At 43.9% G+C, this 27,965-nt stretch overlaps 1 protein-coding gene across 1 annotated transcript in view; it reads left to right on the top strand.

Moving 5' to 3' along the window:
- BSND (barttin CLCNK type accessory subunit beta) overlaps positions 1 to 27,965 on the top strand; it is a 167,573-nt gene that overhangs the window by 71,447 nt on the left and 68,161 nt on the right. The window contains exon 3 of the mRNA XM_078670193.1: positions 8,149 to 8,412. Within this exon, the coding sequence (XP_078526319.1) occupies positions 8,149 to 8,412 (264 nt within the window). The remainder of the gene's footprint in view (positions 1 to 8,148; positions 8,413 to 27,965) is intronic.

The raw sequence follows: 27,965 nt of genomic DNA, 5'->3' as shown, positions 1-27,965 counted from the left end.
CCTTGTTGTTTAGCCATGTTGTACAGCAATGGGGCCGCTATGCAGCATCGTTGAAAGTTAGCAAAGCATTATGTGCTGGCCATGTCATAGAGTTTTTATCTAACTTTTGTTGAGAAGCAGCAAGGAGGAAGGAGCACTGAGGAAGAAGGGTGTGGGTAAAAGAAAAAGGTGGTGCAAGCCAACCCAGACAACGAAGAGACGGAGGGATGGTAGAGGCAAGCAAACACAGACAACAAATGGAGAGCGGGAGGGAGGGTGGGGGCAAGCTAACACAGTCAGCAAATGGAGGGACAGCAGGTATGGGTGAACAGTGGAGGAACACGAATAGAGGAGAAGTACACAAGGGAGCCAGCTGAAAATGACACACTCTAGTAAAGTGCTTAAATTGAAAGAAAACATAGCTAGTAAAAAAAATAAGAAGTGGAAGGACACAAGGAATGCATCCGTGCTCTAGGTGAGAAACATACACACAAACAGGAAAGAAGCCTATGGCAGCTGACCAATAAGAAGCAATCAAATGTGAGTGACAATCAGCAATCTCTGAGCCAACTGATAGAAAATAAAAGGTCTTAAAGAGACAGCACCTGCACTGGCTAGGCAAGACCTAAAAAAAGACATTGAAATGTGTTAAAAGTTAAAGTTGAAAGATTTATAGAGCGCTCGTAGACCAAGCGGTTTTTTGGCACTGAGGACGGAGGTAAGTGGAGAGAGAAGAACAACCTACTCGGCAAAAACTTGCATGTAAAGCCAGGTCTTTAGAGCTCTGCGGAAGTCCATGTAAGAAGCAGTGGTCCTGATGCTAAAGGGTGGAGAGTTCCAAAAAGAAGGGGCCAAGAAGGAGAAACTCATGCCACCATGTTTCTTCCTTCTACAACGGGGGATACACAGAAGGTGTTTGGAGGAAGACCGAAGGTCGCGGGTGGGGACGTAAGATTTGAGTTTAGCGGCTGTGAAGACAGGAGCTGTGCCGGCTAAAGCTTTAAAAATCAGACAGCCGAGTTTAAAGAAGGAACGTTGAGTGAGTGGTAGCCAATGCAAAGCTTTTAGGAGCGGGGTGATGTGGTAGTGTTTGGGCAATTTGTAAACCAGCCTAGCGGCCTGGTTCTGGATTAGCTGGAGACGGCGAAGCTCGTACGCCGGAATTCCAACGTATAGGGCATTTCCGTAATCCAGACGTGATATGACCAAGGCTAGCAAGATTAGTTTGAGTGCCTCTTCAGAAAAAAAACGGGACAATTTGTGTATGATGCGTAGGTTAAGAAAGCAGGATGAAACCACCGCACTGACTTGAGAGTGCATGGAGAGGTCACTGCTGACTTTAATACCAAGACTTTTAACAGAAGCTGAGGGAGAGGGGGGGAACCAAGGGAAAGGGGCCAAAAAGAAGAGGACCAGGGACTGGAGGCACCACCAGTAAATACAATCTCAGTCTTGTCAGGATTGAGCTTAAGGTGGTTGAAATTCATCCAGTCGCTAATGAAGGTCATCACTAATTGGAAGTTAGAAACAGAAGAAGAAGAAGAGGAGATATTGAAAATAAGTTGGAGGTCATCAGCGTAGTTAAACACTGTGAAGTCCAATTTCTGAAGAGCAGAAATGAGAGGGAGAATATACAGGTTAAAGAGAAGAGGAGAAAGAGAAGAGCCTTGGGGGACACCACAGGTGATGTGGCAAGCAGCCGTGGAGAAGCCGGCCAGCTGGGCGGCCTGCTGACGGTTCTCCAAAAGTGAGGAGATCCAGGCCAGGCCAGGGAGGAGCCCCGGAGGCTGGCGCCCCTGACTCGGTCGATCAAGATGGTGTGAACGACCGTGTCAAAGGCGTGTTACTACTGGGTTCCATATTTTATACCCTTAACTTTCTAAATAAAAACACACCTCCTTCTTGACAATGTCTGGAAGAACCCTTAAGATAATGAAGGTCAGTGATGCAGTCCCTGCTATATTGCACACGTTTTACTTCATGTTGCATGTTATAGGGTCTCTATTTTCTAGGAGCATTTCATTTTCCCAGGTGTGTTTCTGCTGTTTTGTTTTTCATTCAACATTGAGTCTTGTATGGCTTATAATTCAAACTGAGTCACCTCTATGCCTCTGGATGAGTTCACCATGTGTATAACTGTGCACTAAGGGGCACACGTGAGATATGTGGAGCTGAGGCTGAAGGCACTGTAGTTTTTACAGTGTCCATCACTGTCATAACGTTGTTTAGATTACATTGTCTTCCACTCCATGTCCTCTTCACAGAACGATGATCACATATGTGCCAGTTGTAGTTATGATGCTATGAAAAAGTGTGTGAACGAGGTACGCAGCGATCGAAATGTTGACAGCACTTAAGGAAATGAAAGAGGAGAGTTTTTGTGTGTGAAAGAGAATGAGGGGGATGGTGACAGAAAGAAGATGAAAGGGAATAGATGCAAAAGAATAAAAGACATGCAGATGGAGGGTCCGCAGAAAGATGCATGGAGAAAAAGGGCATAAGTGACTAATGCAGAGAGGGAGTTTGCAGGGGAAACTGGTGTGAAGGAAAGAGTAGAAAATACTAATTTAACTGATATTGAATGATCCTGTGCCAGGACAGTGGAGCATACATTCTTAGCAGGGTTCAAGTCCCTTTTTATACATTATGGATGATACAACTAATCTACGGTGATGCTGAGACGTCAATGGCTGATTTCTGCTGTGCTATAGGCACATCAGTGCAAAAGTGACTAGCATAAAAAGAACTTAAGACAGGTTGTAAAGGTGAGTAGGCATCTCTAAAACACGAACCAAGGTCCAGATTTACTAGGCATTTCTATTGGCACCTGTGTGATGTAAAGTGGCGCTGCAAGAGTAAAAGCGCTAGCATCAGTCAACTTTCATGTGCAAAATATATTTTGCGGAAAAAGTCGACACAAGCACAGTGTCAAATGGCTTTGTACAGCACTGAACCCCTGGTTATAAATGCAAGAAAACCATAAGGGGGCGGGAACAGCATAAGTCCTGGTCTACTAAAATTGCACAAACCAGCTTTCTGTAAAATTCTAGGGCCAAATGAATTAAGATACATATGAGAAAGTGGAATATTACAATATATTTCAATGTGTAACATGTAATTACCACGAAATGACACATTTTACACAGCGTAACCTCGACAGTTGTCAATGTATAGATATTTGTACTGGAAGGTGTATCTCAGGTGAAAAAGGCCACTAAAGAACCAGCTGGTAGGACTTAGCACTGTGGCACAATGCTTAGCACCATGCCAAAATGGCTTTCTTTCCAGTTAGCAGATGACATCATTAGTACGCATCTCATTTTAAATATGGTGCTTTACAATCTTTAGGTCTTGCCTAGGCAGCGCTTGCACTGTATCTTTGAAACATGCTGCATCTAGGATATGGGCTTGAAAAAATGGTCATCTTTTTCATTGATTCCTGTTGCTGTCCTTTAGAAATGCTGGTTTTTCATTGGTGAATACACTTAGTGGTCCCTCCCTCCTGGAAGTTTGTATCCTCTGATCAGGACTAGCCCTCTGACATGTGATCTTACTGTTCAGGTTATTTATACTTAGAGAGAACTCTTTTTTTAGTTGCCCTGCCTCTTTGCTCCTTAATTGTTCTGTTTACTTGTGCATGTGCAATGAAGCTTTGTTCGCAGCATTTGCTTGCTGTTGCTTTATCTCCCCGTGCCTCCCACTCACCCCTCTCACAACACTGCTTCGGTGGCTTCATGTCCCCTTAATCTCCCCGTGCCTCCCCCTCACACCTCTGACGCCACTGCTGTTGTGCTAATTTTTTTACGCATAATTTGCCATATCATTTGCCTAACCCTGTTGCAGGTGCTATACCATATTTGGCCAACCGAGAGACATCCTGTAGTACTGCACCCTCGCAACAGTGCTTGTTTTTGCAGTAGTAGGCTTTGCTGTTTATTTTTCTATTCAGTCCTCAGTCCTAAATGTTTGCATTCTTTGCCTGCCATGTGCCTGAGATGGGCTGGAGCTAAAATGAAACTAAACACGCATATATATATATTTCCAAGATAGTGAGTATCTTATAAATACTACGTCTGCTTGTCAATTAAAAAGGCATCACTCCTCCCCATTATGTATTACCATTTATAATTTTATTTAACTACATCAAAAGGCACTCGCAAATTCAGCCCCATTTCTGCCGGGTCATCCCCAGGTCAACCGATTACACACATTAGAGTAAGAAAGAACATCACAACACATAAATGTTGTTCTTGCATTGCTCGCTCAGTAGAAATGACTTTTTGAACTAGAAGATCTCTGTGACCTCTCACCAGCGCACTATTGTTCCGTCACAAGCACTGCGCATGGAACTTGTGTCCCTGGTGGCCCATATGCACTTCACTACAGTGTCAGTGACGTGCACGAATCTAACCACGTCCACGCATCTGCTGTTGATTGTTTTTATTCAGTCCTCGGTCCTAAATGTTTGCATTCTTTGTCTGCGTCGTGCCCTGAAGTCACTGAAAACAGATGGGATGGAGCTAAAATAAAACTAAACACGCACATATATATATATATATTTGCAAGATCGTTAGCATCTTTTAAACACTCCGTCTGCTGGATAATTAAAAAGGCATCACTATTGCCCATTAGGTATTACCATTTATAATTTTATTTAACTACATGAAAACGCATGCACAAATTCAGCTCACTTCTGTCGGGTCATACCCAAGTCAACGGATTACACAAATCACATGAGAAAGGAGACCAAAACACTTAAGTAAAAGACATTGTCATTTACAAGGCCAATAGCTCTAACTCTAAAAAAGCGGGACCTGTTGCATTGCAAATGCTTGTTTACTATTTACTCAAGACAGTGCTACAGATTTTCATCCGCGCTGCTCTTCCATACATTTAGTAAACCAGGGCCGCACTCTGCAATGAGACTGAGGCCTCACGACTAAGGCCTTCAAAGTAGAGCCGAGGCACAGTAGTGTTGATATAATTGGTCAGTGTCAGTGCATTCTTCGATGGTGATGGTGCCTCAAACAGACATCATGCTGATGGAACCAACCACTCTCCATTGAGACAAATTCCTACAGGTTGTCTAAGGTGGTTATCTTATGGGTACACGAGTGCTGATGCAACAGCACCTGCGTTTGCTGAGACCTCATTCCTAGGTTGACTGCTAGAGAGTCGAAGGGACCTCTTTTAATCCTACCTATGACTTAAGTCTAGTCTTGCAGTGGCAGTTTTCACAAATATTGGAAGGGTAATGGGTGTTGTTAGGTCAACTTTGTAAGGCCTATATTCTCCACAAAAAACCATCGTCTAAGTAAAACAAGATTCCAAAACCCTAGTTACAAATGGTTTCAGTTCCTTTTTTCAGACTCTGCATTTCTAAACTTACACCTACTTCAAAGAGGTGGACGCGGAGCAATAAATGTGAAAAGCTGTCTCAGACTGCCCCGTTTTTCAAGGCGCAGGGAAAATGAAGTGAATGTTTGCCAAGAAAACATTGGGGCATATTACCAAGGGCAAGTATCGCTGCTTTTTCGGCGAATTGTGCCGAGAAAGCAGCAATACTGCTAGAGCCCTATTAACGAGGGCATTTTAAAGCCTGGCGCAAGCCCACGTTGCACATCGCTAATGACATACAAAGTGGGCGTTCCCACGTCCAACCACATGTAGGAACACCCTATTACCTAGGCAGGCGTTGGGAGAGGGAGACCTGCGATAAACTCGTTTATCGCAGGTCTCCCAACGCCTGCTCTGACCAGGTGTTAGGGCATTGATAACATGGGGGAGTGGATCATAAAGCTGAATCCACCACCCCATATTATCAAGGAACACATTAGCGCGTGAAAACAACGTTTGTTTTCATGCGCTAATGTGCCATATCGCCAACTATCGCCGGATTACAATTCGCCTACGTGACGCGCATTGATAATTGCGCGCTAAAAAGGCGATGAAATCCGGCGATATGGGGATGTGCATTGTGCGTTTACTAACGCACTTCTTGGTAATATGCACCATTGTGCATATAATGAAAAAGAGGAAAAATGTGCAAGTGCACAGTTACCTTAACCCATACATTTGCGGATTGTCTGCTTTGTGAGCTATCTGCGGTCGTAGGGCAAGAGCTGAAAGGCCTAAACCAGGGACCTGTAGAGTTTGTCTACATTTGGGGATTATTTTGAATGCCTTAAATGCAGAAATGTATGCAGATCACAGTCGTACACCCATGCAACTGTAGACCTCCACTTTTTATGGATTGCCCTTCTGTTTTTATCAGTACATGTAGGAGCAATAAACCTACTTGTTCTGGATCTGAGCAGCATAAAAAAAAATTGGGAGATTTTCGCTGCTGTTAGCTACATCATTGAGTGCCATTCGTGTAAATATAGCAGAATACCCCTACTTCTCCCATGACGTCCCTGAGGATGCACATTCCTCTGGTGCTATCCTGAAGTGCTTCTGGTGGAGAAATGTTGCACACCCTTTGTGTGTGAGACTCTCAAACCCAATGGAGTCCCTTCTCGTACGAAAGGGGATGTTTGATGTGAAACAGTGCAGATGGGCCATGAAGTATAACATGTGTGCCTCGTTCCCCGCTAAGTAAGTTCCATTGACATTACTGCATTGACCCACTTTTCATGGTCGGTAATGCATTGCACTCGAAATTGTTGAGATATTTGGATTTGCTGGGGGTCCCAGTGTTAGAGGATTACGATAATGTAGACGTGTGTGCGTTGTTTCGTTTTTGTGTTAAATTCAGAGTAATGTTTGGTCTTGATTCTCAAATGAATAGTTGTGCTTCTTATGGAGTATTAATTTATTTCTTTTATATAATCATGTCTCTTTGTGCATAGAGAGGTTTTAGGTTTACGCGCATCACGTGCAATATGTGGGCCTTGTGCTAATTAAATATTTATTTTATTTTATTTATTTATAAAGTTTTATATAGCACGAACACAGAGTGTTTTCCAGAAGATCGGGACAAAAGAGAACAGATAATAAAGCAATCAACAACATAATCATAAGTTCACAAATTGAGACAGGCAATATCACAAGGACAAGTTAGTGAGATAATGGGCAAGACCTGAAAGTCTAGTAAAATCATGAGAATAGATCATGAGTCAAGTTGTTAGACCTAGGGCAGAAATGTGTTTATAAGTAGCAATTTAACTTCGGTTTTGAAGGATGCCGTTGAGGGAAATATCTATTTTTGTAGCCTAACTTCTTTGACTCATTCTTTGCATTTGCTTGATGCAGAACCCATGCAGTGCCTCTTTCTGATATACGAATACAGGGGTAACAACAACTGGATAGTGTTTAGATTTGTCTCTGTTGTTGATAAAGATGGTTTTCTCTTGGCTGTTTGCATTAGTTCCAGTAGTGTGTGCGTGTTTTTGTGTTTCTAAGCAGTATTGGGGGGTGCCAGGTTTCAAGGGTTCATTATGAGTGGCCCTGTGTTCTTGAATGGTGCAGTTTAACTGGGTGGCATATCCTCCAGGTCATATGTGGAGGACTGTAGCCCCTGTGAAATAGAAGGAATTACAGGTTCACCTGCAGAAACCCGTGGTAAAATACCGATTTCCACCCAATATTCGGCATTCCATTTAGGGCCCCAGGGGATCCACTTGTGATTTTCGATGTTACAACAACCCAGTGTTAATATGGGGTGTGGTATTGCCAGACCACATTACTGGAACACTCATAGTGGGGGTTTTAATGTGGTGTGCAGGTGTGCGACTTTGTTTATGTACTGTAGGAGTGTGGATGTTTGGAGATACTCGTGGTTTATTCTGGTATGTTTTCTACTTTGATTAATTGAACCATTGAAGGTGACACCTATATAAGTTCTTGTGACATTTATAGGTGTTTCAGTGAGGAAAGATGTCTTAGGTGAAATTACTCACCATGCCCTTTTCTGGGAAACTGTCCATAACTACCTGCATTAGCACTTTAACATTTCAAACAAGCAAGTAGCAACCAAAGAAAAACACGGGCTCGTACTTAGGGAGTCCCATAATAAATAAACCAACAATATTCTTTATAAAGCACTTGTTTGGTGCCTTTAGCTGCTTTAGCTTCGAGGCGAATGAGCTAGTTTCCAAAAGTGTTTTCTAATTAGAAACTACCTTGTGGTACCACTATTGCAAAGAACTAATAGTGTCTGGTTTCCAGTTCACAGACCCCTTACACCGATGCCGAAGAAGCTCGTGGATATGAAACAAGCCTCCCGCCCTACGACCAGATTGAGATAAAAGTGGTGGGCTCAGCAGAGTGCCAAGGTCTCCAGTCTGCCCCCACATCTCTACGCCCAGAGCTGGAGGCCAGATGTGCCCAGTCACCATCTCAGGCGAAGGTGGTTGTCCACAGGAACTCAGAGAGCGATGAAGACACCATCAAGAACCTATTCTCAAAAGGCACAACTGGGGAGCCAGACAGGTTGGTAATACTGCAATTTTAAAGGAATATAAGCATTCTCATGTTCTTGCCAAGCCTGCCAGTCTTCTGCAGATGTCATTTCAGGACACAAAAGATATTTCGTTTTTTTGGTATAACATGCTACCTGCAATTTGAAAATACACAATATTGTTACATGTGTCTATTTCTGTCAGAAGGTGGACCTGATCATGTCTGTGGAGCTTACTGGAGATAGTTGGGGCATTTGATGAACAGTACCTTCTTAATCTCCCTCCAGAAAAGGCTTGAAAGATTTAAATTCAACACAGAGAAGACTATAAAAAAAAATTGGGAATTATAAATAAATATGACACGGCTCAGAAAAGGGAAACGGCCTTTACAACGCCAGCTGAGCCACGTGTGCCATTTCCCCGCATGCTTAACCAAGCTTGCCTGAGCCACGCATCTGCCTTATCCACGCACATGCGTGGTTAAGGCAGAGTGCAGTCTAGTGTTCAGATGGGCGGGGAACCAGGAGAGAGAGGAACCACGAGGAGACAGACGTAAGGGGGATTGGGTCTGGGGTGCGCCTTCCTATTTTAGGGTAAAAGGAGGTCAGGGTTGTGCAGGGTAGTGTTTTAGGGTTAAGTGTAGGGTCGGGCCGTGCAGGGTAGTGTTTTAGGGGAGGGAGAGGACTGGGGGTTAGCTGGTTCGCGCAGGGTAGTGTTTTAGGGTAGTGTCGGGGTCGTGCTGGGTATTGTTTTAGGGGGAAGAGAGGACTGGGGGTTGGGTGGTACGCGTAGGCTAGTGTTTTAGAGTAGTGTCGGGGTCGTGCTGGGTAGTGTTTTAGGGGGAAGAGAGGACTGGGGGTTGGGTGGTACGCGCAGGCTAGTGTTTTAGGGTAGTGTCGGGGGTCGTGCTGGGTAGTGTTTTAGGGGAGGGAGAGGACTGGGGGTTTGGGAGGGTCATGCAGGGGTAGTGTTTTAGGGTTTAGGGTAGGGTCAGGGGGTTGTGCAGGGTAGTGTTTTAGGGTAGGGTGAAGACTGGGGGTCGGGAGAGGGTCAGTCAGGGGTAGTGTTTTAGGCTTTAGGCTAGGGTCGAGGGTCGTGCAGGGTAGTATTTTAGGGTAGGGAAAGGACTGGGGGTCGGGGGAGGGTCGTGCAGGGGTAGTGTAGATGGTTTAGGGTAGGGTCAGTGGGAGTGTATGCCTTTAGCACGTATACCTTTGCATTGTAATGGCATGCGTGGTAAAGCCATTAGCGTGGTAAAAGAATGCGTTGTGATGTTAGGTCGTCGTAGGGATACCAGATCCAGCTTTAGCGCTCGAGCAGCCCACTGCGGCACTCACTTTTGGTGGCCCCACGTCCCATAACCGCCTCCTCGGATTCTCACTACCACCTGCAAAAGTGCCTGCAAAAGTGCCCCTCATCTCTCCTATCAAAAGATATTACTAAGCACAGCTTCCCCCTGAGGTCACAGCGCTTCCCTCCACAGGTCAGCGCCCAGTCGCACTGCCCTAAAGCCGGCCCTGAGGGGTACTAGCGTAGTAATAACAGCATTGTAATGGCATGCGTGGTATTAGTATGTGTAGTACCATCATATATTCCCCCCAGTACATATATAAAAATACTGTTGTCAATGTATAGGCAAAGTTTCATCTTCTTATGGAGAAGCCTAGTCCTAATTAAATGTTAAATTTGATAGTATAATCAATGAAGATCATTTTTTTAACATATGTTCATTGGCATTTATAACAAACATCACCCGGAGGTGAAAACAGTACTACATATTGGCAACAATATTCAGAGCATTTCAGTTTGTCAGTAGTCATGTAGCGTCCAATCAATGATCTACTAAATAGTGCTTTGTACACAGTCAACAAAGTGTCCCAGCGATTGTTTCGGCTAGAGCTAAGCTGTTGTTTAAAACAAGATTCAAGGCAATAAAAGACAGTACAAAAATAATTGCAGCATCTGATATGCAAGGAAATGTAAGGGAACAAAAACAATCAAACTGATAGAGGGATCGCTCTGTTCCATTAGTTCAGGGAAAATGAAAAATGCTACTAAGAAGGGGAGGATGGTCCAGTGACCATTCCATAGTCAACAGGGGTAGGGGAGGACAGTCCAGTGACCATTCCGTAGTCCACAGGGGAGACATGTACGATAAGCCGGAGCCCTGGGGTGAGGGGACAATCCAGTGGCACCCGGTCCGTAACTTGAACTGGAAGCTCTGTATTCTCCCTTGATCGATGTGTGTCTCACTCCCAATAGTGCCTCCGGGAGTGTCATTTCCGTATCCCTCCAGATTTCCGTATCCCTCCAGATCTCCGTCTAAGTTTTCATTCTGGTGCCCTCAAGCCTCCAAGACCTCTGCCCACAGTCCCGATATTGGGTGTCTCTGTAAACCCCCCAACCGGGCCTCTTTCCTAGCAGCATCCTCTGCTCAGACCAGGCCCACTGAGTAACATATTTTGTCCAAGTTCTCACTACTGGTCCCACCGTAGATTTTCAGGCCATTGCTATTCACCCATTGGCTAACACCAGGCCCAGATCTATGAATCTAGAGCCCACTTCACATTTGGGTGGCCTTGGGAACAATCCCAGCAAGCAGGTGTCTGGGGAGAGGGTGCTAGAACAACCTAATGTAGTGCTCAGGGTGTCCACAATAGTGTCCCAGAAGGGGTGCACCCCAGGACAGCTCCAAATCATGTTTAGGAAGATACTCATAATGTACTTTGAAATTACTTTTAATAATTATCACAAATCTATTTCAATCTTGAAGGTACACTTGTGATATTATATAGGAAATATAACATTTAAAAACAAATTTGTGCATCCTGAAACATCCAGCAGTAATTAATTCACATCTGCTGGCATTGATTAGGCCACCCACAACTCTAACACCACCCTACAACCACCACCCTACCACAACCACCCTACCACAACTCTAACAAAATCACCCTACCACCACCATCTTACCACAACCCTGCCAACAACACACTTTCAACAATACTCTACCACCAACACTCTACCAGCACCACCATTCCAACACCCTACAACCACCATACCACATTAACTTTTTCACCACACCACTCCACCACCACCACCACCACACTGCCCTACCACCCCACCATACACTACCACAACGACCCTACCATCTCCTCCCTACAAACATCAATCTATCACCACCGTACTATCACACTAATCACCACAATCACCACCATACCCTAACCACCACTGACCTAACCAACACCCTAACCACCTTCCTAACCATTACCAACACCTTTACTGCCAATATAACCTCCACCATAACCACCACCCTCACCACCACCCTTCCCACCACCAACTCTCTAACAACCACCATCCTAACCACCACCACCTTCAAGACCACCACCAACCTTACCATGCTCACTACCACTACCACTACCCTAACCACGTCCACCACAACCCAAACCACCACCATCATCACCCTCACCACCACCCTACCCTAACTACCATTACCTCTCTTTCACTCAAAATTATTCTCAATTCCTGTAGTCTTTCTTTAACAAAGATTTTCAACTCACTACTTGAATATTGTTTTCATGGAAAGTTGTGGCCTACGTTTGCATTGTCTACTCTCAAGTAATTTGTTCTCACTTGAAACTATGCATCTAGTAAATCTAAGTCACATCAAAAACTAAGCAGCATTTACACATTGTCTGTAGCTATCTATCGACCTTTCGGCCTACTCTATGGAAATCAATATGTGGACGTTGAGAAGGAACTCTATGATAGGATGTTGCTGTAATTCGTGGGAAGAGTGCTTACTGGGCAGATTCATGTTTGCATGTACTTTATATTTGACGGTCTTGTATAATTTTATTGCTGTTCAGTGGATATAGGAAAACATAGTGCTTATTGCATTAAGTGGAATGCTTTTAATAAAGCAACGTACATATGCAGTCAGTCCTGCTTCAAAAACAGGTTGTGTGGGCTTTCCTTCCTCTGCTTTTGTTTGTCCCTCTCCCTGAGCATGACCTCATTACTTGTGTGTTTCCACTGCTTAGTTTTCAGACAGCCTGTTTTTCATTTTGTTAAATACTCCATGGGAGGGCTTGTGTTTTTCCTCGTGTACTTCTCTTCTTCTCTCCACTGCGCTCCATGTTGATCTCACCCATATGTTTCTCCCCCACCCATTCCGTTTTGTGCTTGTCCTTGTGGCCTTCTCACCCTCATTGCTTTCTCGCCTGTGTGTCTCTCCCCATTCCACGCTGCACTCTTTCTTGCCCGTGTTCTTCGGTTCTCCCACGCTCCATGTTGCTCTCTCTTGCCCATGCTATATACTTCTCACAAGCCCTCTGTGTTGCTTCTACTCAGCGTGCTCTCCATGTGACTTTTACCCCTGGTTGCTTGCCTCACCCAGTTAAAAAACGCTATTGCACTCCCATTTTTTTTATTAACCAATCCAACTTGGATCAGTAAATAAAAATAAAAAAATACCTGCCTAATTTGTATGCATGTGCATGCAAGTGCCTACAACATGACACTGCCGCAGTAGACATGCCGTAGCTCCTTTTTTTGATTCCCTGTACAGCATTGCTAAAAACCATTGGCAAAGCTAATAGGTCCCATGTTAGAGACCTATTGGCTTTGCCAATACTTGTTCTACCTGCTAATAAATTCACAGCCTAATTCTCCTACTCATATTTCAGCTCCCTCCCCTCACCTCCTCCTATATCCAGGGGCATTTCTATAAATGGTGCTGCGGATGCAGTGACACCAAACTCAGGAGGAGCCAACTTCACCCAAATCATACATGTACTGCCAACCCTTGGCTAAGGGTTTCATTTTCAGCTCTTGAATTAAGGTCCATAATACCTTTGCTATGGCGGGTCCTGAAGAGATCTCTGATATGGCCCTATTTCTTTCCCATCTCATCCCACCTTACCTCTTCCACACACTTCTACAAGCCCACGTCTTGCTCTGCAGCACATAATACATAATTCTACTGCCCACTTCCACGTCTGGTACTGGTCTTGGTTCCATTGATCACAATCTGCAAAATGGCAGCTGTGGTATTATATTAGAATAGTAAAAATAGTCTCTTGATTCTACATTCAGTGAGAGTGATCTCCAGTGAATATATATTAAAGTGAAACTTGTCTCCTTGTTATTGTGTGTAGTTATTTGATGTGTGTTCTATTCTAAATAATGCTTGTTTTCTAAAAAGACTGTGCATTGTATCTCAACTTATCCCATGTTTAGTGCTCTTATCATTTATTTCTTGGACCTGGTACTTGCTACATAAAACTATAAGAAAAGACTAAATTAAAAACTCTTTTTAGAGATTAAGTTTTTGTTGACTCAAGTGTGAGCCCTTGTCAAGAAACAACCACAATCCTTGTCAGGGTAAGGCACAAGCAAACCCCTAATTAACCTGTGCTCAACCGCCTGACAGCTTGGCACACAGAATCAGGGCTTAACTTAGGGGCAATGTGTAAGGTATTTGTGGAACACTTCAAAAAGTATCAGAATCAAAATATATTTTTATTGTTTAGTTAATTAAAACCATAACAATGGTTACCAATTATTCTAAATACATAATACCATTAAAATGTACATAAAAAAATCGTATTAAAATGTTCAGGTTGCAGCAGTACCACAAACATTCATTTAGGTTGTATAGAATCAAAGTAGGTGAGCAATGCATAGGATAACGGAAACAAGGGTGTGAGATGTAGTCTCTAAGTGCCATCGTGCTTCGCCCATAACCATGTTATGATGCTTCCTCGTATCTAAAAATAAAGATTGTACTAAATGACAGTTGATCTGTGGGTCATAAATACATAGGGTATACAGAGTAGGTAAGTTATTAAATGCATAAGATGATGAAAAGGGGACACAGGCAATAGTCTCTTAAGTGCGGTTGTGCATGGCCACTAGCCGTGTTTTAATACTTTCTCGTAGTTGATTAATAATGTTATTAAAGGACAGTTAAGCTGAGGGTCATTCGGGTCGACTCATTTTAATTTTGCAGTTCTACAAGAACGAATGCCTCTTGCGTTGAATAATTTCTTCAGGAGTTTGCGACAGTGTAGACTTAGGGCTGGGCAGATATATATTAAATGAATGAAATCCTGTGTTGGTGATCCACAAAAGCTACATGAATTTGGGCCCTGATATCTCAAGCTTGGCTGGTCTGTGTTAGACGGCAGCATTCCAAATCATATTGCTAACAGCGTAGGGGAAGATTTACAAGAAACTGACACATCCCTGCATTATAGCAGAGATGCGTCAGTTTACTTGTGACACGCAAAAAAACCTGCGCCACCATGGATGCGTCGCATTTACAATGCGGCGCACCGTGGCGCACGGACTGACAGATGCATCACGCATATGTTGGTGTAAAGGTAACAAATTGCTGGAGCCGTGTCTCAAGCACAACATAACTCCACCAATGCTCAGGAATGCCTATTACTATTGTGCTGCATCACTCCTTATGCCTGCTTCAAGCAGGCGTAAGGTTTTGATGCAGTGGCGTCATAGAAGTGGCGCAGTGAATTCTTGTAGATTTCACTGCATCACTTTTATGAGGCTTTATTGTGTCGGAACGCCCACCCTGCATACATTATACCTGACGCAGGTATAATGTGGTGCGGGGCTTTACAACGTGACGCATCTCTCTAGATGCGTCACGTTGTAAATGCAACCTGGTGCATAGTTTTTGCCGCCGCTTTGTCACAAAAGTGACGCAACGGCAGCGTAAAAGTATCGCAAGGGCCTTGTAAATCTGCCCTGTAGTCTTTAAATAAGGAGAAAAAGACATACCCAAATATGTTGCTGGTTGCGGTTTTGTATACTATTGCAGGACCATCTATAGATGGGCTTGCTTGCTTACCCTGGATTTGTCGTCCATAAATGAATGCTGCTTTGCCTCCTTCTTTAACATTTGTTGAAAAGAAGGTCTACCATGTTAGTAAGCTTTAAAGATGATTGTAGATATCCGGCCAATGACCTCGTTCTTCTTGGACCCCAATATCCTTGATGATTCTCACTGTACTTTATTGCTTACGTTTTCTTTATGTATGTTGTAAAGTGCTCTGATACCCCCGGGTCTTGTAAGCGCTATATAAAACTCCGGAAAAAAAAATGCATTCCAGAGCACGTTATTAATCTCATTTTCTCGGTTGCTCCAGACTTTATACCAGGTTGTGTCTGTGAGTAACATATTTTGTCCAAGTTCTCACTACTGGTCCCACCGTAGATGTTCAGGCCATTGCTATTCACCCATTGGCTAACACCAGGCCCAGATCTATGAATCTAGAGCCCACTTCACATTTGGGTGGCCTTGGGAACAATCCCAGCAAGCAGGTGTCTGGGGAGAGGGTGCTAGAACAACCTAATGTAGTGCTCAGGGTGTCCACAATAGTGTCCCAGAAGGGGTGCACCCCAGGACAGCTCCAAATCATGTTTAGGAAGATACTCATAATGTACTTTGAAATTACTTTTAATAATTATCACAAATCTATTTCAATCTTGAAGGTACACTTGTGATATTATATAGGAAATATAACATTTAAAAACAAATTTGTGCATCCTGAAACATCCAGCAGTAATTAATTCACATCTGCTGGCATTGATTAGGCCACCCACAACTCTAACACCACCCTACAACCACCACCCTACCACAACCAGCCTACCACCACCATCTTACCACAACCCTGCCAACAACACACTTTCAACAATACTCTACCACCAACACTCTACCAGCACCACCATTCCAACACCCTACAACCACCATACCACATTAACTTTTTCACCACACCACTCCACCACCACCACCACCACACTGCCCTACCACCCCTACCATACACTACCACAACGACCCTACCATCTCCTCCCTACAAACATCAATCTATCACCACCGTACTATCACACTAATCACCACAATCACCACCATACCCTAACCACCACTGACCTAACCAACACCCTAACCACCTTCCTAACCATTACCAACACCTTTACTGCCAATATAACCTCCACCATAACCACCACCCTCACCACCACCCTTCCCACCACCAACTCTCTAACAACCACCATCCTAACCACCACCACCTTCAAGACCACCACCAACCTTACCATGCTCACTACCACTACCCTAACCACGTCCACCACAACCCAAACCACCACCATCATCACCCTCACCACCACCCTACCCTAACTACCATTACCTCTCTTTCACTCAAAATGATTCTCAATTCCTGTAGTCTTTCTTTAACAAAGATTTTCAACTCACTACTTGAATATTGTTTTCATGGAAAGTTGTGGCCTACGTTTGCATTGTCTACTCTCAAGTAATTTGTTCTCACTTGAAACTATGCATCTAGTAAATCTAAGTCACATCAAAAACTAAGCAGCATTTACACATTGTCTGTAGCTATCTATCGACCTTTCGGCCTACTCTATGGAAATCAATATGTGGACGTTGAGAAGGAACTCTATGATAGGATGTTGCTGTAATTCGTGGGAAGAGTGCTTACTGGGCAGATTCATGTTTGCATGTACTTTATATTTGACGGTCTTGTATAATTTTATTGCTGTTCAGTGGATATAGGAAAACATAGTGCTTATTGCATTAAGTGGAATGCTTTTAATAAAGCAACGTACATATGCAGTCAGTCCTGCTTCAAAAACAGGTTGTGTGGGCTTTCCTTCCTCTGCTTTTGTTTGTCCCTCTCCCTGAGCATGACCTCATTACTTGTGTGTTTCCACTGCTTAGTTTTCAGACAGCCTGTTTTTCATTTTGTTAAATACTCCATGGGAGGGCTTGTGTTTTTCCTCGTGTACTTCTCTTCTTCTCTCCACTGCGCTCCATGTTGATCTCACCCATATGTTTCTCCCCCACCCATTCCGTTTTGTGCTTGTCCTTGTGGCCTTCTCACCCTCATTGCTTTCTCGCCTGTGTGTCTCTCCCCATTCCACGCTGCACTCTTTCTTGCCCGTGTTCTTCGGTTCTCCCACGCTCCATGTTGCTCTCTCTCGCCCATGCTATATACTTCTCACAAGCCCTCTGTGTTGCTTCTACTCAGCGTGCTCTCCATGTGACTTTTACCCCTGGTTGCTTGCCTCACCCAGTTAAAAAAAAAACGCTATTGCACTCCCATGTTTTTTATTAACCAATCCAACTTGGATCAGTAAATAAAAATAAAAAAAACCTGCCTAATTTGTATGCATGTGCATGCAAGTGCCTACAACATGACACTGCCGCAGTAGACATGCCGTAGCTCCTTTTTTTGATTCCCTGTACAGCATTGCTAAAAACCATTGGCAAAGCTAATAGGTCCCATGTTAGAGACCTATTGGCTTTGCCAATACTTGTTCTACCTGCTAATAAATTCACAGCCTAATTCTCCTACTCATATTTCAGCTCCCTCCCCTCACCTCCTCCTATATCCAGGGGCATTTCTATAAATGGTGCTGCGGATGCAGTGACACCAAACTCAGGAGGAGCCAACTTCACCCAAATCATACATGTACTGCCAACCCTTGGCTAAGGGTTTCATTTTCAGCTCTTGAATTAAGGTCCATAATACCTTTGCTATGGCGGGTCCTGAAGAGATCTCTGATATGGCCCTATTTCTTTCCCATCTCATCCCACCTTACCTCTTCCACACACTTCTACAAGCCCACGTCTCGCTCTGCAGCACATAATACATAATTCTACTGCCCACTTCCACGTCTGGTACTGGTCTTGGTTCCATTGATCACAATCTGCAAAATGGCAGCTGTGGTATTATATTAGAATAGTAAAAATAGTCTCTTGATTCTACATTCAGTGAGAGTGATCTCCAGTGAATATATATTAAAGTGAAACTTGTCTCCTTGTTATTGTGTGTAGTTATTTGATGTGTGTTCTATTCTAAATAATGCTTGTTTTCTAAAAAGACTGTGCATTGTATCTCAACTTATCCCATGTTTAGTGCTCTTATCATTTATTTCTTGGACCTGGTACTTGCTACATAAAACTATAAGAAAAGACTAAATTAAAAACTCTTTTTAGAGATTAAGTTTTTGTTGACTCAAGTGTGAGCCCTTGTCAAGAAACAACCACAATCCTTGTCAGGGTAAGGCACAAGCAAACCCCTAATTAACCTGTGCTCAACCGCCTGACAGCTTGGCACACAGAATCAGGGCTTAACTTAGGGGCAATGTGTAAGGTATTTGTGGAACACTTCAAAAAGTATCAGAATCAAAATATATTTTTATTGTTTAGTTAATTAAAACCATAACAATGGTTACCAATTATTCTAAATACATAATACCATTAAAATGTACATAAAAAAATCGTATTAAAATGTTCAGGTTGCAGCAGTACCACAAACATTCATTTAGGTTGTATAGAATCAAAGTAGGTGAGCAATGCATAGGATAACGGAAACAAGGGTGTGAGATGTAGTCTCTAAGTGCCATCGTGCTTCGCCCATAACCATGTTATGATGCTTCCTCGTATCTAAAAATAAAGATTGTACTAAATGACAGTTGATCTGTGGGTCATAAATACATAGGGTATACAGAGTAGGTAAGTTATTAAATGCATAAGATGATGAAAAGGGGACACAGGCAATAGTCTCTTAAGTGCCGTTGTGCATGGCCACTAGCCGTGTTTTAATACTTTCTCGTAGTTGATTAATAATGTTATTAAAGGACAGTTAAGCTGAGGGTCATTCGGGTCGACTCATTTTAATTTTGCAGTTCTACAAGAACGAATGCCTCTTGCGTTGAATAATTTCTTCAGGAGTTTGCGACAGTGTAGACTTAGGGCTGGGCAGATATATATTAAATGAATGAAATCCTGTGTTGGTGATCCACAAAAGCTACATGAATTTGGGCCCTGATATCTCAAGCTTGGCTGGTCTGTGTTAGACGGCAGCATTCCAAATCATATTGCTAACAGCGTAGGGGAAGATTTACAAGAAACTGACACATCCCTGCATTATAGCAGAGATGCGTCAGTTTACTTGTGACACGCAAAAAAACCTGCGCCACCATGGATGCGTCGCATTTACAATGCGGCGCACCGTGGCGCACGGACTGACAGATGCATCACGCATATGTTGGTGTAAAGGTAACAAATTGCTGGAGCCGTGTCTCAAGCACAACACAACTCCACCAATGCTCAGGAATGCCTATTACTATTGTGCTGCATCACTCCTTATGCCTGCTTCAAGCAGGCGTAAGGTTTTGATGCAGTGGCGTCATAGAAGTGGCGCAGTGAATTCTTGTAGATTTCACTGCATCACTTTTATGAGGCTTTATTGTGTCGGAACGCCCACCCTGCATACATTATACCTGACGCAGGTATAATGTGGTGCGGGGCTTTACAACGTGACGCATCTCTCTAGATGCGTCACGTTGTAAATGCAACCTGGTGCATAGTTTTTGCCGCCGCTTTGTCACAAAAGTGACGCAACGGCAGCGTAAAAGTATCGCAAGGGCCTTGTAAATCTGCCCTGTAGTCTTTAAATAAGGAGAAAAAGACATACCCAAATATGTTGCTGGTTGCGGTTTTGTATACTATTGCGATTTGTCGTCCATAAATGAATGCTGCTTTGCCTCCTTCTTTAACATTTGTTGAAAAGAAGGTCTACCATGTTAGTAAGCTTTAAAGATGATTGTAGATATCCGGCCAATGACCTCGTTCTTCTTGGACCCCAATATCCTTGATGATTCTCACTGTACTTTATTGCTTACGTTTTCTTTATGTATGTTGTAAAGTGCTCTGATACCCCCGGGTCTTGTAAGCGCTATATAAAACTCCGGGAAAAAAAATGCATTCCAGAGCACGTTATTAATCTCATTTTCTCGGTTGCTCCAGACTTTATACCAGGTTGTGTCTGTGAGGAGTTATGTGGTAGAGAAAATACAGTTTTGTATACCCGAGTTTGGAGGCTGTCCATGGCTACGACTTTCCCATGCTGAACTTCACTTCCATAGGCTAAAGTTGGTAAACGTTTTGCTTTATTAATCGTTAAAACTGGAGTGAACAATGGGCCTTTTAGACTCTTTGATACTGAGCAGAAACCAAATGTTAGGCCATTTCCCTTTTTTTTGTATGGCCTCAGTCTCCTTTTAAAAGGTTAATCTATTGTCCAAATGTATCCCTAGGTATTTGTAACTACTAACCATTTACAGTTTTGTGTTGCTGATTTTGAATGGTGATTGATTCTGGACACGATGGCTTATAATCATGGCTTTTGTTTTTGTGACGTTTATTTCTAACAAGTTAGTCTTGGCGAAGTTCCCTAATTTGTTGATCGTTCTTTGCAGGCCAATTCCTTACTATGTCGTCAGCATAGGATAGGTGTGTAATAAGCAGTGTGCCCAAACGTGGGGGATTCGAGTTAGTCCCATCTAGCCTTGGTGATAGGTCGGCCTTGAATAAGTTGAACAAGTGTGGCGCTAGGACGCAGCCTTGCTTTAAGGCCTTACTCGCTTAGATTTTTCTTGTAAGCCTCTTTCCATCAGCTATTTTTACTTGCATCCACGTGTCGGTGTTACCGTTCCATTATTGGTCTCAGTATTGCTTCCGGAAGGCCCCACTGCTTCAACTTGTGCCATAGATGCCTCTATTGACTCGGTCGAATTCAGCTTTTAAATCGATAAAGCATAGATACAGATTATTTCGCTGTTGTAAGCTTTTGTCTGCCATTAGACCTAGAGCAAGGACGTTCATAATGGTACCAGTGCCCCTGCAGAAGCCGGACTGGTTGATGGGAATTATTTTGTTACTCTCAGACCAGCTTATTAAGTCTGCCAGGATCAATGAGACATAATATTTTGCTTCAGCATCTGTTAAGGCAATCAGTCGATAATTAGCTGGATCGGTTTGTTCCCCACCCTTAAATACTGGATTGATTATTGAACCTATCCAGCTGTCTGAAGGCTGTTTGTAGTGCCCACCTCGTGGAACAGGCGGGACAACGGAGCTGCCCAGAAGTTAGGGCCTTGCGTATAAATTGCTTTAGGTATGCCGTTTGGGCCTGGTGCCCCATCTAGTCTACCCTTGGCTATGACCTTGGAAATTTCTTCTTCAGAGTATTGTATGAATGATTGATCTATTGTTCTGTTGCCTTGCTAATGCTTTGGGGGTCGGAACTGTTGTGTATGCTCGGTTGTTCTGTTTTTGTGAGCCTGTTAGTTCTATAGGTAATGTTAGGTCGGCTGGAATAGTTGATCTTGACTGTGTTCTTGTATTTTGGTCCTTAGCGAGAGGGTAGTTGGAGTTTCCTGCACCACGATCTCCCTCTCAGCTGTTATTGAGAAGGTGGTGATTAGGTGATGTGCCCAAGCTGACTCTGAAATGCAGGTCATGTTATCGCAACACTACTACCTATGGTCTCGCGCCCTTGTGACATTTGGCAACCACTCAAGGATTACCTGCAGCTCCATCCTGTAGATGAAACATCATGGGGGAACTGTGTAGGGTATGTCAAGATATATTGGCCCAGTGGGACTGCCCCGGCAGATGACCAGAAACTTGATATATAGTTGGTACATACATTGGAATGAACCTCACAGATCCATTGATATATTTAGACTGATGCGATTCAACAGATGCACTGTGATTCCTATTGTACTATTATTCTAAAATGCTCCTATGTTGTTGTGATTTTGTTTTATGGCATGAGAGTGACCTATACTCCAACAATATGTGTCATGACTGCACTATTTGTCCTTTTCTTGCGTACTCTCTGCCTGTTTGTTCTTTGTAAAAATGCAATAAAAAATTAAAATTAAAAAAAGGTCATGTTTATTATTTTTGACATTCTTAGAAGGGAGTTTACTTGATCCCAAAAAGCTCTAGCGTTTGATCGTTTAGCATTGTGTAGGAGTTTGAACCAAAAATAGTCCTTCTGCGTTCTGTTAGCCTCCCAGATTGTTTTTTTATACTGCTTCTTAAGTTGTTGTATTTGTCCCCATGTCGCTTTAGATGTTTTGGGGCTCCCTGTGGATCTGATAGCGCCTCTTAGTTTTTTCCTTAAATTTCTGGCTTTTGGCGCAGGAATCTGCGTTGATCGGCCTTCGTGCTTCGATGCGAATTTGTTGTCGCAGCTTCCTGGGATAGGTTTGCTAAAAAGGTGGCCCAGGATTCTATCATCAAGCCTTTTTGTGGATCATGAGTACCATTTAATACTGATTTAATCAAAAGGAGACTAGCTCATGAATTATATTAATTACAGTAAGTAAAAAGACTCAAGTATGTTTCGTCATGGGGTGGGAACACCTGGTGAGTGTGTTCATAAAGCCCTCACCCACCAACCTAGTTGGTGGCATGCTTCATCATCGGGCCCACCCAGTGACACCTAGCGTGTCCCGGGTGTGCTTCGACGCCTGATTACAGCGGAGCAGGTATGTTGCTGAGTGTGCAGTGAAGGGTGTTATGAAAGTGATGTTAAAACGGCTTGGCGGGGTCCCAGTACCCGAGGGTGAATTAAACTTTAATACCTGGGCCTCCGTCAGCGGTTAGGTTAGGGCGTGTAGACACATAGTCTGAATCACACACCCACTAGTTTAATTACACCCACATTTTTATCATAGGTCCTGAAGAAAGCCAGCATACATATAAGGCACTGGCTGAAACATGTTGACCCATTGGATGTGGGAGGTCGTAACTCGCCTCTAACATCCTCCAGCCTTATTTTTTAACCGCTGACGGAGGCCCAGGTATTAAAGTTTAATTCACCCTCGGGTACTGGGACCCCCGCCAAGCCGTTTTAACATCACTTTCATAACACCCTTCACTGCACACTCAGCAACATACCTGCCCCGCTGTAATCAGGCGTCGAAGCACACCCGGGACACGCTAGGTGTCACTGGGTGGGCCCGATGATGAAGCATGCCACCAACTAGGTTGGTGGGTGAGGGCTTTATGAACACACTCACCAGGTGTTCCCACCCCATGACGAAACATACTTGAGTCTTTTTACTTACTGTAATTAATATAATTCATGAGCTAGTCTCCTTTTGATTAAATCATATATAACCCCGGGGATAAGGACTAGCTAACTGGTCCTCTCTCTCTTTCTTGATTACGCATACCATTTAATACTCTCATCTCTAGATGTTCAAGATCTGTCACTAATTTCTATGGGTCATTCTCTTCGTGCATCTGGTCTTGATCTGCAATGTTCTGTGTGTGGTGTGCCTTGTGACCTTGATGTTTGTACCTTATCGCCCTCTTTACCTCTCATGCTTCGTAGTACTGAATGAACTGGCTTTATGCTGGGATGATTGAACTTAGTTGAATGCAGGTGTAGCAGGGGTAGGGGGTAACGTTGTTTTGTAGGAATAGATAGAAATATGCCCCAGGCCTCAAACTGTGGAGCAGTGTTTAGAAAAGCTGAAATCATTTCTTCAGTGTTCCACGTTGAGATTGTTTTTTTCCATTCCTTTGTTGTCCTCCTGTTCGATGAACTCTATTGCTAGTAGGTCTATGGTAGTTAGGTGCTTTAATGTTGGGATGGCTGCCATTAGGCTCAGGACGTTTCCTCTGTTTAAATAGTCTTGTGGCCGATTCGACTCTTGACTTCTCTCTTTGTCGGGTTGTAGATTTCTTCTTATCACTACCTGGTCGCTCAGTTCTCTGCCGGGTTGGAGCCATCTCTGTAATATGATTTCTCATTCTCTTCAACAGGGGAGACAGTTGTCATACACTGGGCTTTTGAAAGTGGAATGGGCTTCTTTTGTGTTTTTGGCTGTTTTACGGCAGAGGTTTGTCGATCCATTGCTGTTTTTATTCATTGTGTCCTCAGATGTAATTATATTGTTTGTGGTGGGCAGTGTTGTGCTGTCTATGGGCTTCGTTATTGCTGTTTGAGTTAAATTTGGCCATTGCCCTCTACTCGAACACCTCTTGTTTGTTTTATTTGAGCCATTTGATCCCAACTATTCTCCAGATGATACGCCTGACAACTCTAATGTCACCACTTGATCGTTGCGACACTTCTCCCCTTCCACCTTATGACCTAGATTTGTGGCGGAGGCAATTAAGGACTGGTTTTTTTCCTCCTCAAAGTTAAAGATTGGTTAATTCTGTTCACCTGTTGATCTATTTACTTATTACTCTGAGGGTGCTTTCTGGCCTTCCTGGCACGCCTCTTTTGTCTTTTCAGTAGAGGGGGAGGCAATGTCTTTGTATGGTCAGTCAGGGGATTTGTTTGCCGGTCAGTTAAGCTTCAGTGCGCGTGATCATAAATAGTAGGTGATGGTGGTTCTGTAGCGGATACCTTGTCATCATTTCCCAGTGAGTGAGTCCATTTATCAGTTGCTAAGGAGTTGTTGCTTTGAGTTTTTAGCAGGACTTAAGGTTTTGGTGTTTTTTCCAGTTTGATGAGTCATTCGCTGCTATACTGTGTGGCACTGGTGGCTGGACGGGCTGTTTGCACTCCTTTAAGATATTCATTAGGATAGTTGGCAGTTCACTTAGTTTTTCAACTATTCGGTAACACACACAATTAGTTACCAGGACAGAAATAGGTGTGTAGTTTTTTGCAATTATTAGGACCGTCAATGAGTCGAGTTTGGTGTTTATAGCAGAGGTGTACTCTGTTGTAATATTCATCATATTGATTTGAATATCAGGTTTGTCTGACTGCATGTTGAGGACGCTAATTGAAGTTTGCTGAGTTTTTATTAAGGAGGTATGCAGGTTTGAAAGGTCTTCCATTTTTACGTCAGATTTATGATTCCTTCCCAATGGTTGATGACTAATGTTCAAATGCCTTAATTCATTTTGCTCCTTTGTATGCCCAGCAATCTTAGGCATGCTGTCTGTGTCGTATTTGTCATCCTGTTTGGTCTGCTGATCGTTATTTGTTTTATTTTTATTGTTATTATTATTTGCTGGACTAGTGAAATCTTTTTTTGGCCACTCGAGCGAACTTGATATTTCTGTCATTGATTGTTGTTGGTCTTCCAGTTGGAGTGTCAATTGATTACTGGATTGTGCATTAACTGGGTTATTGGTGATAGTTCCTATTGCCTGCATTAGATCCGTGTTGTTTGTTATTGAGAGTGACTCCATCCTGGGATCGCTAGGTTTTTCTGCATTATAGATGACTTCCAGGGTGTTGTCTTTCGCTAATTATTGCCTAGGGGTGGAATGATCATTAGGTTTTTCCACGTTGCAGGTAACTTCCAGGGTATTGTCTGTCACTAGTTCTAGCCTGGCCATGGAATGGGCTGCATTGCTAATATGCACTTGAGAATGGATGACTGCCACTGCAATTTGGTTCTGCGGCCTCTGGTTGCATATCGGCTACCATTAAATTTAGATCTCTGGTGTGGCTGAAGTCCATTCCCTTTGTTGTTGCTATTGGTGTATGCCCTGCACTGCACTTTAAGTCCTCATCCTGTTTGGAGTCTAATTTTTGCGGCGTCAGGGGTTTGAGAAGTCCTGTGATTTTGTCCGGTGTTGAGTAATTAACTGCTGTTGGATCCTTTAAAACTTAAATTTTCCAGTGGGATTAATTGATCCAAAGATAGAGTATATTGGTGATACTAGTGTTGCTCCAGGAGTACGAGGTGGTTTTTACAAGCATCCCAGGGGGGGTCTCGACACTTTTTGATTTTTGCTTCTGGTTTGGATGTTTTTTTGTGGGGGTTGCTTCCTACCCCTGCTTGATCTCATTTTCCTGCTGTTTGCTGAGTTGCAGAGTAGTCAGACTATTTGGGCCAGTTGTTCTTCTGGCTAGCCTCTGTTTTATTCCAATGTTTTGTACTTGTGTGCTTATGTTTATTTGATAAATTGTGTTTTTGTCAGTTATCCACGTTAGTGAGACCGGACTATTCTTATTGCCTCCCTCTTTTTTGTCTCTCCTAGCCACTTGTAATTGTCAAAGCTATTAGCCAAGCTTATCTGCCTGTCCACCCTATGTGGGTGCTCAGGGCAAGTCCTTGGAGAGCTCGCTGGGCCTGAGCCACACACAGTCTTTGCTGGCCGCTTCTGCAGAGGCCTAATCTCACTCTTGGTGATCAGTGGCTGCTACTACTACCACTCATGTGCTTGTGTCCTGCTTCCTGCGGCCAGCTGCCTGCTAGGTTGATGGTGACAAAGTGCGGCTACCCTCTGCTCCCTCCTGATGCTTCATTGCACCAGTACTCGTCTCCCAGTGATTGTGCTGGTTGGCCTGGTGAGATTGAGGGAAATTGGGGGCACTGGGCTACCTGCAGCAGGTGCTGCTGCTCCTATTGTTGAGGATAGACCTGTATACTTATTGGTTGACTTAGTACTCCAGTGTACTGCTGGTGAACCCCCCCAATGTTACTTTCTCAGCCCAGAGGGTGGCCCTGCTTGCCCGGCAGTTTTTCTGACTTACTGCAGCTGTGTCACTCGTTGGGTGCGAGGGCAAGGGGGCCGGATAGGGCACCATTCACAAGCGACACCTATCGCCCACAGGCCTAGAGAAGCTTAAAGGAGCGTGGAGCGTGGAGCCTACTGCTCTCAGGGTGATGATTTCAGGAATATCCCAAGCGCATCCCACGCTACCTTGTGCTGCTCTTGTACTGATTTGCGCTACTACCCCAAGGGGAAGTGGGGCAGTGGGCCTAGAGAACTGTGCGAGCAGGGCACTCCAGGTGAATCCGCAAGCTACATCCAACCTAGTTGGGCCACTTCTGCGGCTTCACCTGGGCTCACACTCAGCAGCTGTCCGCTAATGGTGGCCGCGCTCACCGCCCTAGGCCACACTTCCCACCTTACTGCTGTACTCGTTGCTGCTGCACTTGTGGCCCTGACTCTGGTTGCAAAAGTACTTCTGCCTGGACACGGCAGCGGCAAGAGGTGAGAGGGTCAGGAAGCACAGCTGCTGCGCCACTGTGGCGTTCCCGCTCATTGGCGGTGGAATCGCAAGTACTCCAGCAGCAAGGGGCAGCAGGGGTCAGTGGGGAAATCCCACGGTTTAGGCAACAGTACAAGTGGCGTCCTCCTTCCTCGCCGCATCTGCAGACTGCGTCACGTCACGTGGCCTCCATAGTCCGTATAAAAATATCCTGCACCAGTGTAGAAGAAAAGAGCAAAATTTAACAAATATATTAAGACCAAAACAACAAAAATCCAATCAGTATCTTTAAAAAATAAAGTGTAAAATATCTGATAAAAGCATAAAGCGCCAACCACTGCTATCTGGCCGCGCTGGACCAGTTCAGGCCATCCACGATGAAAGGCAGTTCGCATTCAGTCCAAGATTAGTTTTGCTGATTTACCTTTTCATGTGTTATACCAAGAGTCCTATTCGCTTTGGAGAGGGTCTTGGGGAGCAAGGATAGCGATGCGGGCTGTGGTTGGTGTGGCACGAAGGGTAGGCCGGGCATCATGGACTGGCAGGCTGGAGCTTCACTTTAGCAGTCGCCCGCAGAGGATCGATGCTTGCAGTGCAAAGAGACAGCTTTGTGGTTGCTTGTGCTGTTTTCTGGTGCAAGCGGCGTGGTCTTGGTGCGAACAGGCCTGTTCATGGTCACATCGAGCTCAAAAGCCTAATTTTAAGAGCCCATGAGCCACATCAAGGGTCACCACTTGGGAATCAGGAATTCACTGAAGCTGTGTCCAGGAGC

Source organism: Lissotriton helveticus, chromosome 1_2, assembly GCF_964261635.1.
Source record: "Lissotriton helveticus chromosome 1_2, aLisHel1.1, whole genome shotgun sequence".
Classification (NCBI taxonomy): domain Eukaryota; kingdom Metazoa; phylum Chordata; class Amphibia; order Caudata; family Salamandridae; genus Lissotriton; species Lissotriton helveticus.
Note: the sequence above shows the minus strand (reverse complement) of the source record. Positions and strands in the feature narration are given on the sequence as shown.